This window comes from Ascidia mentula, chromosome 8 (genome assembly GCF_947561715.1).
Source record: "Ascidia mentula chromosome 8, kaAscMent1.1, whole genome shotgun sequence".
Classification (NCBI taxonomy): domain Eukaryota; kingdom Metazoa; phylum Chordata; class Ascidiacea; order Phlebobranchia; family Ascidiidae; genus Ascidia; species Ascidia mentula.
Window position 1 is genome coordinate 12,756,180 of NC_138573.1, and position 14,667 is coordinate 12,770,846.

Genomic DNA, 14,667 nt, shown 5'->3' on the forward strand with positions numbered 1-14,667 from the left:
CTTCACACGGAAGTCAGGAGATATTTTTAACTGATGAAGTCTTTGATGAGGCAAAGCTGCTGGCATGTGATGGTTGGTGTGCAAAGTTGGCATACATGGCTGACATATTCCAATATTTACATGAACTAAACACACTCATGCAAGGCTGAAATGAAAATCTCCTCACCAGCACAGACAAAATAAATGGATTTCGTTCAAAGGCGCAGCTTTGGCAACGACATGTGAAAAATACAGTCTTGTTATGTTCCCACTTACCCCAAAATGTTAAAGAAATATGAACACTGCTGATCTATGCGAGAACATAGAAAAACACTTGAAATTTCTTGAGGAGAAATTATCTTTTGATTACCCTTCTGTTACCACCGAACGCTTTGACTGGGCCAGGGATCCTTACAGCTCAGCAACAGCTTTTGACAAAGTCATGACCGTACAGGAGCAAGAAGAATTTACAACTTAGACAAGATCGCTCGTTGAGATTAAGATTTTCGATCTACCTTTGGATCGATTTTGGGTGATGGGTTCCAAGGAGTTTCCTGTTGTGGCAAACAATGCTATTTTGACTTTGTTTCCATTCTCTACAACTTATCTTTGTGAGATGAGTTTTGCAAGCATGACTGCTATAAAAGTCAATAAACGAGAGCGATTGAGAACTGTGGAAGAAAAGCTTCTCGTTTGTCTTTCTTTAATTCCTGCCCGAATATCAACTTTGTGCTCATCCAAACAGGCCCAGATATCGCACTGATATAAACCGGATTGAATGGATTATAGTTGTGTTGTTTGGTTTATTGCATTATATTAAATTTCGTTTAGTATTCCGCAAGATTATTTTAATAAAACTGTGTTCCGTGGCTCAAAAAGGTTGAAAAATACTGAACTACAGTACACCAAATAGTCTAAAATGTGTTTTGTTTACTTGAGCTTGCGTCACATGGGGCCATATTAGAAGTTGCATGGCTTGCTGAACTAAACGAGTAAAGAAAATATTTGTTTCTTAAATTGAGAAAAGCCCGTTTTTCAAAAGCAGACTACGAAACATATGAAAACAAAGTTAGACATTATTTTGCAAATTCCATTAACTCTGTAAGGGTTATACCTCCCTCACCAGAAAACCGTTGAATCCGAATAAACAATTTATTATCAAGCTGTGGGAATAAATCCCAAGCGGGCGAATAGCTTGTAGAGTTTCAGTAATAATAGCAGTGTCTTGTCACCGAATAGAAGTTTAAAGACAAAACACGATGATTCCAAATAGAGTAGAATCGAGCCGCATGCAAAGAGCCCAAATAACAGGCGCACATGACTATTTATACTCGGACTTTCGGAAGCTTATTGGTTGGTTTCGTCACGTGCCGTTATACATCACTTAGGGCAGTGCTTTTCAACCTTTTTAAACTCTATCCGCACTTTTCTGTGGCACAAAAATTTCATCCGCACAATGCGGCCAAACCGCGCATGAAATGTTTGCGAACCCCAGGATGTACATAACTAGTACCAACAGCCAGGCTTCATGATAAATTGCCCTTTCTTGGACGTTTCGAAATTTAAACGATTGGAAACCTACCGACGATTAAAGGGGAAGGATTAGCGTTGCTTCTTGAAGCTAGTGTACGTAACCAAACAGACTTAGGGTAATATAACACAAGAATATTACATAAGAACTAAAGTGTGGGGTGACATAAGTATAGGAAAACATTTTATTAGGTAAACAGGATGTTGAAGAATCAATTTACTCGAGAACATTCGATGGATAAAACATTTGGGTCACATTATGAGGGTTTGTTTACACTTGGGTCGGAAGTTGCAAAATATTCAATGCATCTGGTAACGGGGCTTGCAAATGCTTGTTCGACACTACAAGCGAAATGGATTATGCAATACTTGTGAAATGCTACACACAAAACATTACACAATACAAATGTTGGTTTCTCTGTGTTACAGACACCAAAATGCGAAAAACCTTTGCCATATTTTAAGCAGGTACAACTGTAAGTGCCCGAAACATAATTTGCAGACAGACACTAAAAAAGGTGACAAGGAAAGTAAAAACGTTGGAGTTGGAAGGAGAATCAGAAGTGGTCATCATTGGTGACTCGAAAGTGGAAGAACTCGGTGTGGTCAAAGTCGTAGCTGGAGTTGAAGAAATCGGTGTGGTCGAAGTCATAGTTGAAGTGGAAAACATTGTGGTAGTGCTGGCTAAGATACCTTCTTTAAAGCAAAAGTATTTAAAACACTTGTGTCACGTTCGCATCACTCAGTAACGCTTACCTGTGGTGAAAGTGAAGTTAGTTGATGTGCTTGTTGAGAACGTGGGTTTGACCATGATGGTATAAACCAAAGTTGGGTTAAGATTAGCAAACGCTGCTTCTCTGTTGAGAAGTCTGCTGTACTTTGTTATTACACTTGTTCCTTCAATCAACGTCACGTCATAAAAAAATACTTCATAAGCTGGAACCAATCTTTCCCACTTGACGATGACGAAATGAAGTCCAACATTTTGTGGAGTAATTGTGACATCACTGTTTCCTGTGGTTAATTTCTTAGACCAGTGTTCGTTGTTTAAATCTCATTTTTAATCAACAACTTACCATAACACTCGGTGCTGTCATAACAGTAACAACTTAATCCATAATAATTTTTTTCGCAGGTAGCGCGGGTTCCACAATTTGAAGAAGAAGTTGAATCACATTTTCCTGCAAATTTTGTAGTGTTTAGTGGAACTTTATGACTTTAAGTTTATTGTAACTTACCCACACAAATGATTCCATTGCCAAAGTATCCCAACTTACAAGAACATGTGAAACTGCCCATTGTGTTCGTACATACCGCCTCATTGTGACAGTTGTGCAAACCGTTAGAACATTCATCAATATCTGTGATAAAGTTTTACTTATTTGACTAAATATCAATCAATTTTTTGACAAATTTAATTTTTATAACCTATACAAGCTCCTCCTGAGAGCGCAAACCCAGCTCCACAACCATGAGCAGGATTCGGTGTGCTTGGCGACAAAGTTGGGTCAATGGACATTTCAGGTTCTGCAATACAGTTGCCAAGATAAAAACTAAATTTAAGGTTTTTGTTTTATGTTGAAAGGGAAAGAATGAGGTACTTTACCTGTTTGAGCTAAAATGCTCGCAGATGCGGTTCCAAGGTGGTTATAGACAACTACAGTTAGATTATAAGTTGTTGATGGCTTCAGAAACGAAAACGCTGCTTTCCTTGGAATGTGTTGATCATAGGAAACTCCATCACCGGACAGAAATGCACTTCTATATGCAATGTTGTTGCTTGTCCATGAAAAACTGAGGCCGTTCCTAGATTTCCAAGTTGTTGATAAGTTTCCAACAGCAGGTTGTTCAACTAATAAAAACAAATTAAACTCTTGATTGCATATACACCTTCATGAAGGTGCTTATTTAGAGTTTTAACTTAGATGCATTTTATATCTAATTAATGTAAAATGTATATGTTTGGCACCCGTTGATAGAGGGTCTGTGAAATTGTTTCTATCCGTACTGCTGAAAAGGTTGGAGACCTCTGATTTGTACCACCAAAAAAAAGTGTGAAATCAAAGGCAATTTTTGCACCACTTACCAGCATCCGTTATACTGTAAGTCGCATCGCGGGCAAACTTTTTTGTAAGTAAAGTCAGGAAATGATATCGTTACATACTTACCAAAGGTGTCAGACCAAAGGGGATATGTATCACATTCTCCTCTTGAATAACATTCTGTTCCTCCACAATGCTCTATGAATATTTACAAAATGAAATTTTACGAAAATTTAAACTGATGCGAATTGCCTAAAACTGGAAGCACAGTTATTCCATTATTGACGTAAAGAACTTGATTTGGAAAAGTTTCAACCTAACCTTATATCGCCATATTGGCAGTAATTTTTGCAATCGGAAGTAACGGTTTTGGATTCACAAGAAAAATCACTCACGAGTGCAGACATTTCCATTCCCAATATAACAATTGTTGCAAATGCAATTGTAACTTCCAAGTGTGTTCGTGCATGCTGCGTTCGAATCACATGGATCAGCTTGGCACTCATTAATATCTGATGAAAGAACTTATTTGGTTTTACAAACGGATTGTCTTTACACATAAACTTGGCTTGTAGTTGTAAATTTTATTCATAACGCAAAATTCGGTAACATTTACAAGAACGGGGAACTTGCCGATGCAATTGAAACCGTCACTTGTGTATCCAGAACAGCAACTTAGTGGCGGAGTGTTCACACATCCTGACGTTGTTGGAGTTGGAAGGGTTGGAATTGTTGGTTCGGAAACTGTAAAACCACGCGGTTTTAACATCATCAAAAATCACTCAGAAGCTGGTCGTAAATAAGTGATCAAACTTACGAGTTCTGGCTCTAATAACTTGAGTGGATGTGGAAATGAAGTTCCGAGCTGTAACTGTTATGCTGTACTCGGTATCAGGCTGTAAGTAAAGGAAACCAAATTGCCTCTTTCCAGAATAGTAATGTCTTGTGTTGGTGATTGAAGCATCTGCAGTGTTTGCGTTGCTTGCATTCCACCCAATAAACAGACTGTTACAGGTTTGCCACAAAACCTTAAGATCGTGAATAATTGGTTGACCTGTGGACAAAAAACGTGACCAGTATGAAAAGAAATAATACTTTCTGTTTTTACCAAGTAACTTTTCACAGAACAACAGTACAGTATACTTACCAATTGTGAAACAGGTGTAACCGTTCAAACCTTTAGCACAACGACCTGGGCAATAACTATTGCAGTATCCTGAACATTGATGTAAACAGAAAAAATAGATTTAATTAAGGAAGTTGCGGGTATAAAGTTAATTTTTTGGTTTGCAAAGCTAATGAGATGGCAAACAAATTTAATCAGACTTCTTATTGATTAAAAAATATGTTCTGGTTACGATGCAATCAAACAAATGAATCACGTTTTGTTTTGGTCTCTATATTGATGTTATATGTTAGCGGTTAATATAATATTGTTATTAATGTAAAAACAATTGAAAACAAGATTGAACAGCTATTTCAACTAATAGCACAAACCTTGGCAGTCGAAACCGTCGCCTACAAACCAGTCTTTGCACTTACAAGTGTATCCCCCACCTGTGTTTATGCAATTTGCCTCAACGTGACATGCGTGAGTCCCAAGAGTGCATTCATCAACACCTAAAAACTTCACGTAGTTACCGACTGTGAAACACTGCTTTCCAAAAAAACGAGACAAATCTCACTCTTTGACCTAAAATTTTAACATTTTATACTTACTGTAAGTTAGTATTCAAAATATTCTATAGGTAGCATAAATATTTGTACCCACCTTGACATTGGACGCAAGTTACAACAACCAACACGAACACCAGAGAGGACAACATCATGTTGGCAGAATAATTTGAGAAATGAACCCAGCTTGCGTGACAAAAGCCCTTTTCATCCACCAGCTACAAAGCACTTCACATTCACTGAGTGTGTTGAAACTTGACAAACAACCAGTCTGTTCAATCCAGAAAACATTAACGGAAACTCCCTCGTGACAATACCAAAAACGTTTTTTATGTGTACATTGATCGAAGCAAAACAAACTGCGCGATGCGACACGATATGTACTTTCCAAAGCCTGTCAGAATGTCTTCGTTTGTAATAGATCCGGAATTGTCCGCCACTGCACGACCCAAAGATTTTATACATTTACATGATACCTGACGCAATGAGTGGTTTGCGCTTTCCATTAAATAATAAAATACAAAATATGTTATAGAAAACATTAGGTTTACAGGCATTGCAGTCCAGGCATTGCAGCCTTGCTGGATCAGCCTCTTATTCCTGACATCTCGATACGATAGCTGTGATCGCCAACGACCTGCACAGTGGGGCGATTATGCCATTGCATGAAACATTACTGTGTTGATATAGAAACTGAATTATTGGTCTGAACAAGCGTTAACTTTTGAATTTTGGTGATATTGGAGGAATGCGAAACTATGGATTTACGTAAACTCAGTCAAGCAGAAAGCGACCCCGTTTGGAAACCATTAGGGTCGAGGTAACTATTGTCGGAATGTTTTTTCTCATCAGATCTCATCAGTGCAGCTCAGTGACCGGTGACGATCTTTCCATCTAAATTGCCAGGCGACGACTTCCACATTGTGGTGATCAAGTATTCCGTGCTTGGTCGCTCCTTCCAACATTTCTTAATGTTCACTAAAAGGCCTAATTTAAATAAATGTACATTTTTGTACATATTCTTTCACTGCTTTTGTAGTATAAGGGTTGGAATAAGTCGTCTTCCCATTTTTGTGTTTTTCTTTCCAATCTCAAGAACAACTCTCAACATAGATAATAAAGGACAAATACGAAATTGTAAATGAAGATTTGCATAAAGTCATTAAGCATGAAGACCCCAGGCTTAACTTTTACGTAACCACCAGGTTCGCAAGACAGTTCAAATAATTTGTGGAACACATAACGAAAATGTTTTGCGGTTAAATGGTGAAAAATGCCTTGCTTTTGAAAGTAAATTTCATAAATTAATTGATTGAATCGATGCCCTCCAAAAAAATTACCAAGCGAACGAATACAGAGGAGTAATTACCTGAAATTTTCTCCAAGTCACAAATAAATATACAAATTACTCTTTTACAGTTTTCTTGTCGCTCTACAGTTTGCGAATTAACTGTGAATTTGATGCGTAATGAGCTTCTGAAACAAATTAGTTAGTTTCTTTAACTATCGTTTTGCTCCGGAATGTTGCAAATATTATTGTGATTCCCTGCAAAGACGAGGAGGACATATTTTTATTGGAACTGCTTGTTGAGAGGAGTAGCTCCAGTTTCATTATATATACCTGAAATCTTACGAGATAGCACATGGAATAAAATATACAAAGGTGGTGATACAACAGTTCACTAACAGTGTAGCAGAATCTTGCAAGCAATCTTATCCGTTAGTTGTTCTTCTACTCTCAATTTCGTAATAAGTCACGTGGAAACACTTTTGTTTGCCTAAATTATCCAAAATCAACTCAAGGAAACGCGACCTTCACATTTGCGTACTAGCAATCTACAAACATAATCAGACAACCAGACAATAAACTGAACCTCAGGTTGGAAACCTTTAGCATTTAAAAAGCCAAATACACACTTTAGCCTTAACTGAAACAAACCATAGAATCCACGACACGTAACTTGATGGGGATTATTTTAGTCCTTAAATTCACTTGAAAGCAAAACTTCCACCACTATACCATTTCAGTAAACTTACAAAACCCAACAGTACACGCAATAGTGTAAAATGCGTTTTGTTTTGCAATGAGCTTACCGTCACATAAAGCCATATTAGAAGTTGAATGACCTGCTAAACGAGTAATAAAAATATTTTTCACTTTATTACAATCGTTGAACTGCTTCGACAGCAAATTGCAATTGCCACATTTTTAGAAGGATTTTTTTACTATTAGGTGTTTTTGTTAATACGGAGAACCAAGTATATATGATGTAACTGGAAAAATGTTTTGCCAATCAGGTGACGAATGCAGACCCAGTTACCCATTACTGATTTTGCCAGTCCAATCACGTGCTTCTGTATTTACAATGATTGGGTAATTACAAATTGATTTTTTGCCTATTGACATTGCTTTCCTCTATAGTTTTAGGTACGCTTGCGTTTTCATGTTCGTATTCTTTTACTTTTTACACATTACCATTAGATCTGACCTAGTTCAGCCTCCTATCCGGTCAGCTACTCGATAACCATTTTTGGTTCTTAGCTGCACCCTTTCTTCTGACATAAGCCCATATTACTGTTAGAAAATGTGTGCAATTCATGATGATGAAAAAATAAACAAATCTTGAATCTTGAATGTTACTGAATGCAGACCTTGTTACCCTTACTTACCCTAACGGTCGTTGTTGCAAAACCCTATTCTGAGTGCTGTTTTCCAAGAAATTGCTTTGCCCGATGTTTAAAATTTAGAAAGTGAGAACCTAATGTATTTCCTGAAGCATAATTTGTACAACCAAAAGATGATGAATGTAAACAACATGCAAAATTCTGTTTATGAATTTTGTTAGTTTTTGGCCTGTATAGTGCACCTTGGCAATTTTATGATAATTTTGTAAGAATATATTTGAACTGTGAGCTGCGATACCCACCTACAGGCAGGCGACATTGTAAAGATGCCCGTGAATTGTTTTGTGAAGTTTTCCAATAAAAACGTAGCCTATACGTCTCTTTTGTTTTAGATTATGTGTTTGAGTTTTCTTACAGTAATACAAAAATGGTGACTAAGCTTGTCAGAAGACAAGAATTAAAGAGCAGCATTTATTGACAGATAATTTCTTCTCGTGCAAGCTTCACATGCTAATTGGATGATATTCCATTTAATTTTCTGCTTGAAAGCACCAGGAACATTAGCAGCAGTTTTGAAACAGATTTAATGCTTCATCACAGCTGTATGCAAAGTAATGTTCTTTCTCTGGCTCATATTTATTGGATCACAAACATCTTACACGTGCCTTGTTTATTTCATTGTTTAACTTTATACACACGTTACCAAGCAGCGTCCTCTCGACTGTACAGTATATTATAAGGATTAATATGTTAAAATTCGGCGAGCGTGTTATGGTAAAATTTCAAGTTTCTTTTGCGAAAACTTGGTTTTCAATGTTACAACTGAAATGACTCAAACATATTGTGATGTGACGGAAAATGGATACATGAAACGTAAACAAGATAGCATGTTGCAAATTTCGGTTACAATATATGTGCATAGAATTTCTGTCTCCGTCTTGGTGGGGTCAGGGTTTACACGCCTCCCTGTCATCTTTCCATTTTTTATATTCAGCTTTCCAATCTTCCAACAACTCGCGATATTCTCTGTGTGAAATTTTTCATTAATAGATTCTATTTTAAGAAAATATGAAAGATATGCTAAAAATTCGAAATCCTGGATGTACGACATAAATTTGGCATTTCTTCATTTTGCTATGATCCCAAAATAATGTACGTTTGTTTGAGTTGCTTGCAAATCACCTATGACTGGGCAAAACGTTGCAGTCGGAAGGAGGTTCAAAAGTGGTCGTTATTGGTGGTTCCACAGTGGAAGAATACGGTGTGGTCGAAGTCATAGTTGCAGTGGAAAACATTGTGGTAGTGCTGGCTAAGAGACCTTCTGTAAAGCAAAAGTATTTGAAACATATTTGTCACGTTTGCATCACTCAGTAACCCTTACCTGTGGTAAAAGTAAAGTTGGTTGATGTGCTTGTTGAGAACGTGGGTTTGACCATGATGGTATAAACAGAGGTTGGGTTAAGATTAGCAAAAGCTGCTTCTCTGTTGTGAAGTCCGCTGTACTTTGTAATTACACTAGTTCCTTCAATCAACGACACGTCATAATAAAATATTTCATAAGCTGGAACCAATCTTTCCCACTTGACGATGACGAAATGAAGTCCAACATTTTGTGGAGTAATTGAGACATCACTGTTTCCTGTGGTTATTTGTTTAGACCAGAGTTCGTTGTTTAAATCTCACTTTTCGATAACAACTTACCATAACACTCGGTGCTGTCATAACAGTAACAACTGTTCCCATAATAATTTCTATCGCAGATACCACGGGTTCCACAATATGAATAAGAAGTTGAATCACATTTTCCTGCAAATTTTGTAGTGTTTGGTGGGACTTGTTGGGTTATTGTAACTTGCCATAAACTTAACTTACCCACACAAAAGATTCCATCGCCAAAGTATCCCAACTTACAAGAACATGTGAAACTGCCCATTGTGTTCGTACATACCGCCTCATTGTGGCAGTTGTGCAAACCGTAAGAACATTCATCAATATCTGTAATAAAGTTTTACTTATTTGACTAAATATTATTTAATGACAAATTTAATTATTATAACCTATACAAGATCCTCCTGAGAGCGCAAAGCCAGCTCCACAACCATGAGCAGGATTCGGTGTGCTTGGCGACAAAGTTGGGTCAATCGGCATTTCAGGTTCTGCAATACAGTTGCCAATAGAAAGACTAAATTTAAGGTTTTTGTTTTGAGATGAAAGAAAAAAATGAGTTACTTTACCTGTTTGAGCTAAAATGCTCGCAGATGCGGTTCCAAGTTGGTTATAGACTACTACAGTTAGATTATAATTTGTTGATGGCTTCAGAAACGAAAACGCTGCTTTGTTTGGAATGTGTTGATCATAGGAAACTCCATCACCGGACAAAAATGCACTTCTATATGTAACTTTGTTGCTTGTCCATGAAAAACTGAGACCGGTCATAGATTTCCAAGTTATTGATAAGTTTCCAACAGAAGGTGGTTCAACTATTAAAAATAAAGTGAACTGTTGAAGTTATTTATGATAGCAAATCTGCGAAAATGCAAACTCCGATCCATAGTGGACTTACCGAACGTGTCAGACCGAAGGGGATATGTATCACATCCTCCTCTTGAATAACATTCTGTTCCTCCACAATGCCCTATGATGGTTTACACGATGGAATATTGTGAAACAAATAATTAGAAATGTCATTTATTCCATAATTAGGGTAAGAAAAAGAAAAGTCATTTAATTCTTAGCTCGTCATGTTAGCAGCAATTTTTGTAATCGAAAGTAACCGTTTTTGATTCACAAATGACATCACTTACGAGTGCAAACGTTTCCATCCCCAATATAACAATTGTTGCAAATACAATTGTAACTTCCAAGTGTGTTCGTGCATGCTGCTTTCGAATCACATGGATCACCCGCGCACTCGTTAATATCTGGTAAAAAATATGATAATTTGTCAAACCGGTTGTTTTAACACATTTACACGGCCTGTACTTTCAAATTTTATTTATAATCGTGGAAACTCCCATATCGTTTGTGGACAGCTGCATGTGGCAAAAATATATTACACAGACCCGATGCCGTATACTGCTGGGGGCAATAAGTTTTCTGCAGAGTTCCAAATTTAATGTGTTATTTATACACAAAAAAGAAAGTATAGTTTGCCATTTTATCTCGACATGAAGAACATTTTTATGACACATGTTGAAACTAACAAAAGTCAAATGCAAAATTCAGTCCAATTTACAAGAACGGGGAACTTGCCATTGCAATTAATTCCGTCACTTGTGTATCCAGAACAGCAACTTAGTGGAGGAGAGTTCACACATCCTGACGTTGTTGGAGATGGAAGGGTTGGAATTGCTGGTTCCGAAACTGTAAAAGCACGCGGTTTTAACATCTTCGCATATTTATCATAAAACAACTAAAAGATGCAAAACTCAGAAGATGGTCGTGAGGTGAGTAATCGAACTTACGAGTTCTGACTCTTAAAACTTGAGTAGATGTGGAAATGAAGTTCCGAGCTACAACTGTTATGTTGTACTCGGTATCTGGCTGCAAGTAAAGGAAACCCATCTGCCTCGTTCCTGAATAGTAATATCTTGTGCCGGTGGTTGAAGCACCCGCTGTGTTCGCGTTGCTGGCATTCCATCCAATAAACAGACTGTTGTGGGTTTTCCACAAAACCTTGATATTGTGAATAACTGGTTGACCTGTGGACAAAAAACGTGACCAGTATGAAAAGAAATATTAATTTCTGTTTTCTCCTTTTTACAGAACAACAGTACGTTATACTTACCACTTGTAAAACAGGTGTAACCGTTCAAACCTTCAGCACAACGACCAGGGCAGGAACTATTGCAGTATCCTGAACATTGATGTAAACAGAAAAAAATAGATTTAATTAAGTTAGGTGCGGGTAAATTTTAACGAAGCTAATGAGATGGTAAAGAAATTTACTAAGACTTGGAATAAAAACAATGTTCTCGTTACAATGCAATCAGACAAATTAATCACGTTCTGCTATATGTTGCTCTGCTGTATATTGATACTATATATTAGCGGTTATTATTATATTTTTGCGAATTTATAAAACAAGGAAAAGTTATTGGATTGAACTGCTATTTCCAGTAAAAGCACAAACCTTTGCAGTCGAAACCGTCGCCAACAAACCAGTCTTTGCACTTACAAGTGTATCCCCGACTTGTGTTTGTGCAATTTGCCTCAACGTGACATGCGTGAGTCCCATCAGTGCATTCATCAACACCTGAAATCATCACGTAGTTACCGACTATAAAATACTGATTTCCGAAGAAAACGAGACAAAATCTTGCTATTTTATCAAAAATTTCAACATATTATACTTATTGCAAGTTAGTGATCAAAAAATTCCAAATGTAACATGAATATTTGTACCCACCTTGACATTGGACGCATATTACAACAACCAACACGAACACCAGATGGGACAACATCATGTTGGCAGAATAATCTGACACTGAACACATCTTGCGTCACAAAGCCCCTTTTCATCCACCAGCCACACAAAGCATTTTTTCTTCACATTCACTGGGTGTGTCGAAACTTGACAAACGAGCAGCCTTTTCAACCCAGAAAAGAGTGACGGAAATTCCCTCGTGCTAAAACCAGAAACCTTTTATTCTGTGTACATTGATCGAAGCCAAACAAACTCTGCGATGCGACACGGTATTTACTTTAGATTGCCTGTCAGCCTGTCCTCGTAATTGATCTGGAATTGTCCGCCACTGCACGACCCAAACACTTCATACAACATGATACCTGACAAAATGAGTGGTTTGAGTTTCAGAAAACATTAGGTTTACAGGCTTTGCTGCCCAGGCATTGCAGCCTTATTGGATCAGCCACTCTATCCTGACATCTCGATACGATAGCTGTGAACGCCAAGGCCCTGCACAGTGGGGCGATCCTGCCAATTGTGTCATTGCATGAAACGTTACTGCATTGTTATAGAAAATGAATTATTGGTCTCAACTGATCAAAGCATTTATTTTTAAACTCAGGTGATTTTAGAGGAATGCGAAACCGGGGATTTACGTAAAGTCGGTCAAACCAACTGGTTCGCAGAAACTTTTTTTAATTTTTTTCCCTCCAGGTCTCACTGGTGTTTCTTGCATACCGACGTGACTTGGCTCGAATAAAATCCCTGCTCTGGGATTTTCAGTATAAAGTCAGTCGTGCATGCAAACGTTGAGTGTACAATTTTACGGAACCTAGTAGAAAAGACATATTTTTCCGGTAAACCGACTTTCTATAACGGCACACCGGTTGTTAAGCGCTGAGTGTTTGTTGTACAAAACCTAGAATTTTCATGTCAAAATGATACAGCTGTAATACAAAAGGTTTTTAATTTGCGAAACGTTTACAGAAGCGTTCAAGTAAAAAAAACGATGTCTTGGACATTGCAAACAGGTTGTGATGTGAGTGATTGTGTTGTGCAACGTGTCAACCAATTTAACGTTCCAATCTTTCTACAATCTTCCACTGAACCCAGCTTGCGTGACTAATCTCCATTTCTCCACCAACGACCCAAAGCATTTTTCTAAACGAATCACAGGGTCCGTGGAACCTTGACAAAAAACCTTGACTAGCTGGATCAGCCACTTATCCCCGAAAAGTCTCTTGTTTACTGACATCTCGATACGATACCTGTGGTTGCCAAGTAAAGACCTGCGCAGTGGGCGATCCTGCCAATCCTACCAATCATGCCATTGCATGAAACATTACTGCGTTGTTATAGAAAATGAATTACTGGTCTGAACTGATCAAAGCGTTTTTTTTCTAAATTCAGGTGATATTGGAGGAATGCGAAACCAGGGGCTTACGTAAAGTCAGTCAAGCATAAAGCGACCTTAGTTTTATAACTATCTGGTTCGCAGCAACATTTTTTAAAATTTTTCTCGCCAGGTCTCACAAGTGTTTCTTGCACACGTGACTTGGCTCAAATAAGAACCCTGCTGTAGGATTTTCCGTAAAGTCAGTCATGAATGCAAACGTTGAGTCTACAATTCCATGGAAACTAGTAGAAAAGATATTTCTTTAAAAAAAACAAGCTATTTTTACTTAAACCAGTGAAAGTAAAAAATTCTGGTGGTTTTAATGTTGATTAAAATGCTCAAATGATGTAAATGTCGTTTTATTGCTTTAGTACTAGGGTTAACATGCCTGAGTCATCTATCCGTTTGTTGTATCTATCTATCCAATACTCCAATAACTCTCAACAGAGATTATAATGGAGAAACATGTTTGTGTTACAATGTTTGGCTCTCATAGACATAGCTTGAATCGAAAAAATTTTCTTGAAAAAAAAATACCCACAAAGCGGTTTCAGCTTTCATTTCGAGTGCTTTAAATAGAATGTTAATTCCCACGCGAACAGCACTTTTAAAAAAGGATGAACACGTAAGGAAAAAGGCATATTGCACGTTACGGAGAATATTATTCCTGCCATATTCAAAATATCCGACTTTTAAATATAACAGTTTAAAATAAAATCCTTATGCCACGTTTTCATGCATGACTGACTTTACACAAAATCTTTGATAAGATTTTTTCGTGACATTCGCCCAGAAAACATGGAAGGTTGTAGAAAGATTGGAATGCTGAATAACAAGAATGAAACTCCGCTTTATAATGTAACATTTTAAACAGGACAATTTTCACCTACTACGTAAAGTGAGACAGTGTTCGTAACCTTTTGTAATGACGTCACACTTATAAATCTTGAAACTTCGGCGGCACACCCTAACCCAATATGTAAGACTTATACGTCAAAGAAGAAGTAGTCAAT

General features: G+C 37.4%; 1 protein-coding gene across 1 annotated transcript; it reads right to left on the bottom strand.

Annotated features, from left to right (window-relative positions):
* Positions 1-8,517: 8,517 nt before the first annotated feature.
* Positions 8,518-12,329, bottom strand: LOC145910601 (uncharacterized). The gene is made up of 14 exons (XM_082997787.1): positions 12,259-12,329; positions 11,983-12,105; positions 11,638-11,706; positions 11,315-11,551; positions 11,103-11,213; positions 10,655-10,771; positions 10,414-10,485; positions 10,085-10,330; positions 9,908-10,006; positions 9,723-9,845; positions 9,552-9,656; positions 9,232-9,489; positions 9,033-9,171; positions 8,518-8,876 (listed from the first exon to the last, which is right to left on the bottom strand). Exons 1-14 carry the CDS (start codon positions 12,314-12,316, stop codon positions 8,798-8,800), a joined length of 1,836 nt encoding a protein of 611 aa, XP_082853913.1. The 5' UTR covers positions 12,317-12,329; the 3' UTR covers positions 8,518-8,797.
* Positions 12,330-14,667: the final 2,338 nt, after the last annotated feature.

Bases quoted from the DNA above. Each gene is read 5' to 3' on its own strand.
- LOC145910601 (XM_082997787.1), bottom strand. From the start codon at position 12,316: ATGATGTTGTCCCATCTGGTGTTCGTGTTGGTTGTTGTAATATGCGTC. The intron at 11,552-11,637 runs GTAAGTATAACG...TTTTGTCCACAG, and splicing joins TTACACCTGTTTTACAAGTG to GTCAACCAGTTATTCACAAT. The intron at 10,486-10,654 runs GTAAGTGATGTC...AAACCATCATAG, and splicing joins GGATGGAAACGTTTGCACTC to GGCATTGTGGAGGAACAGAA.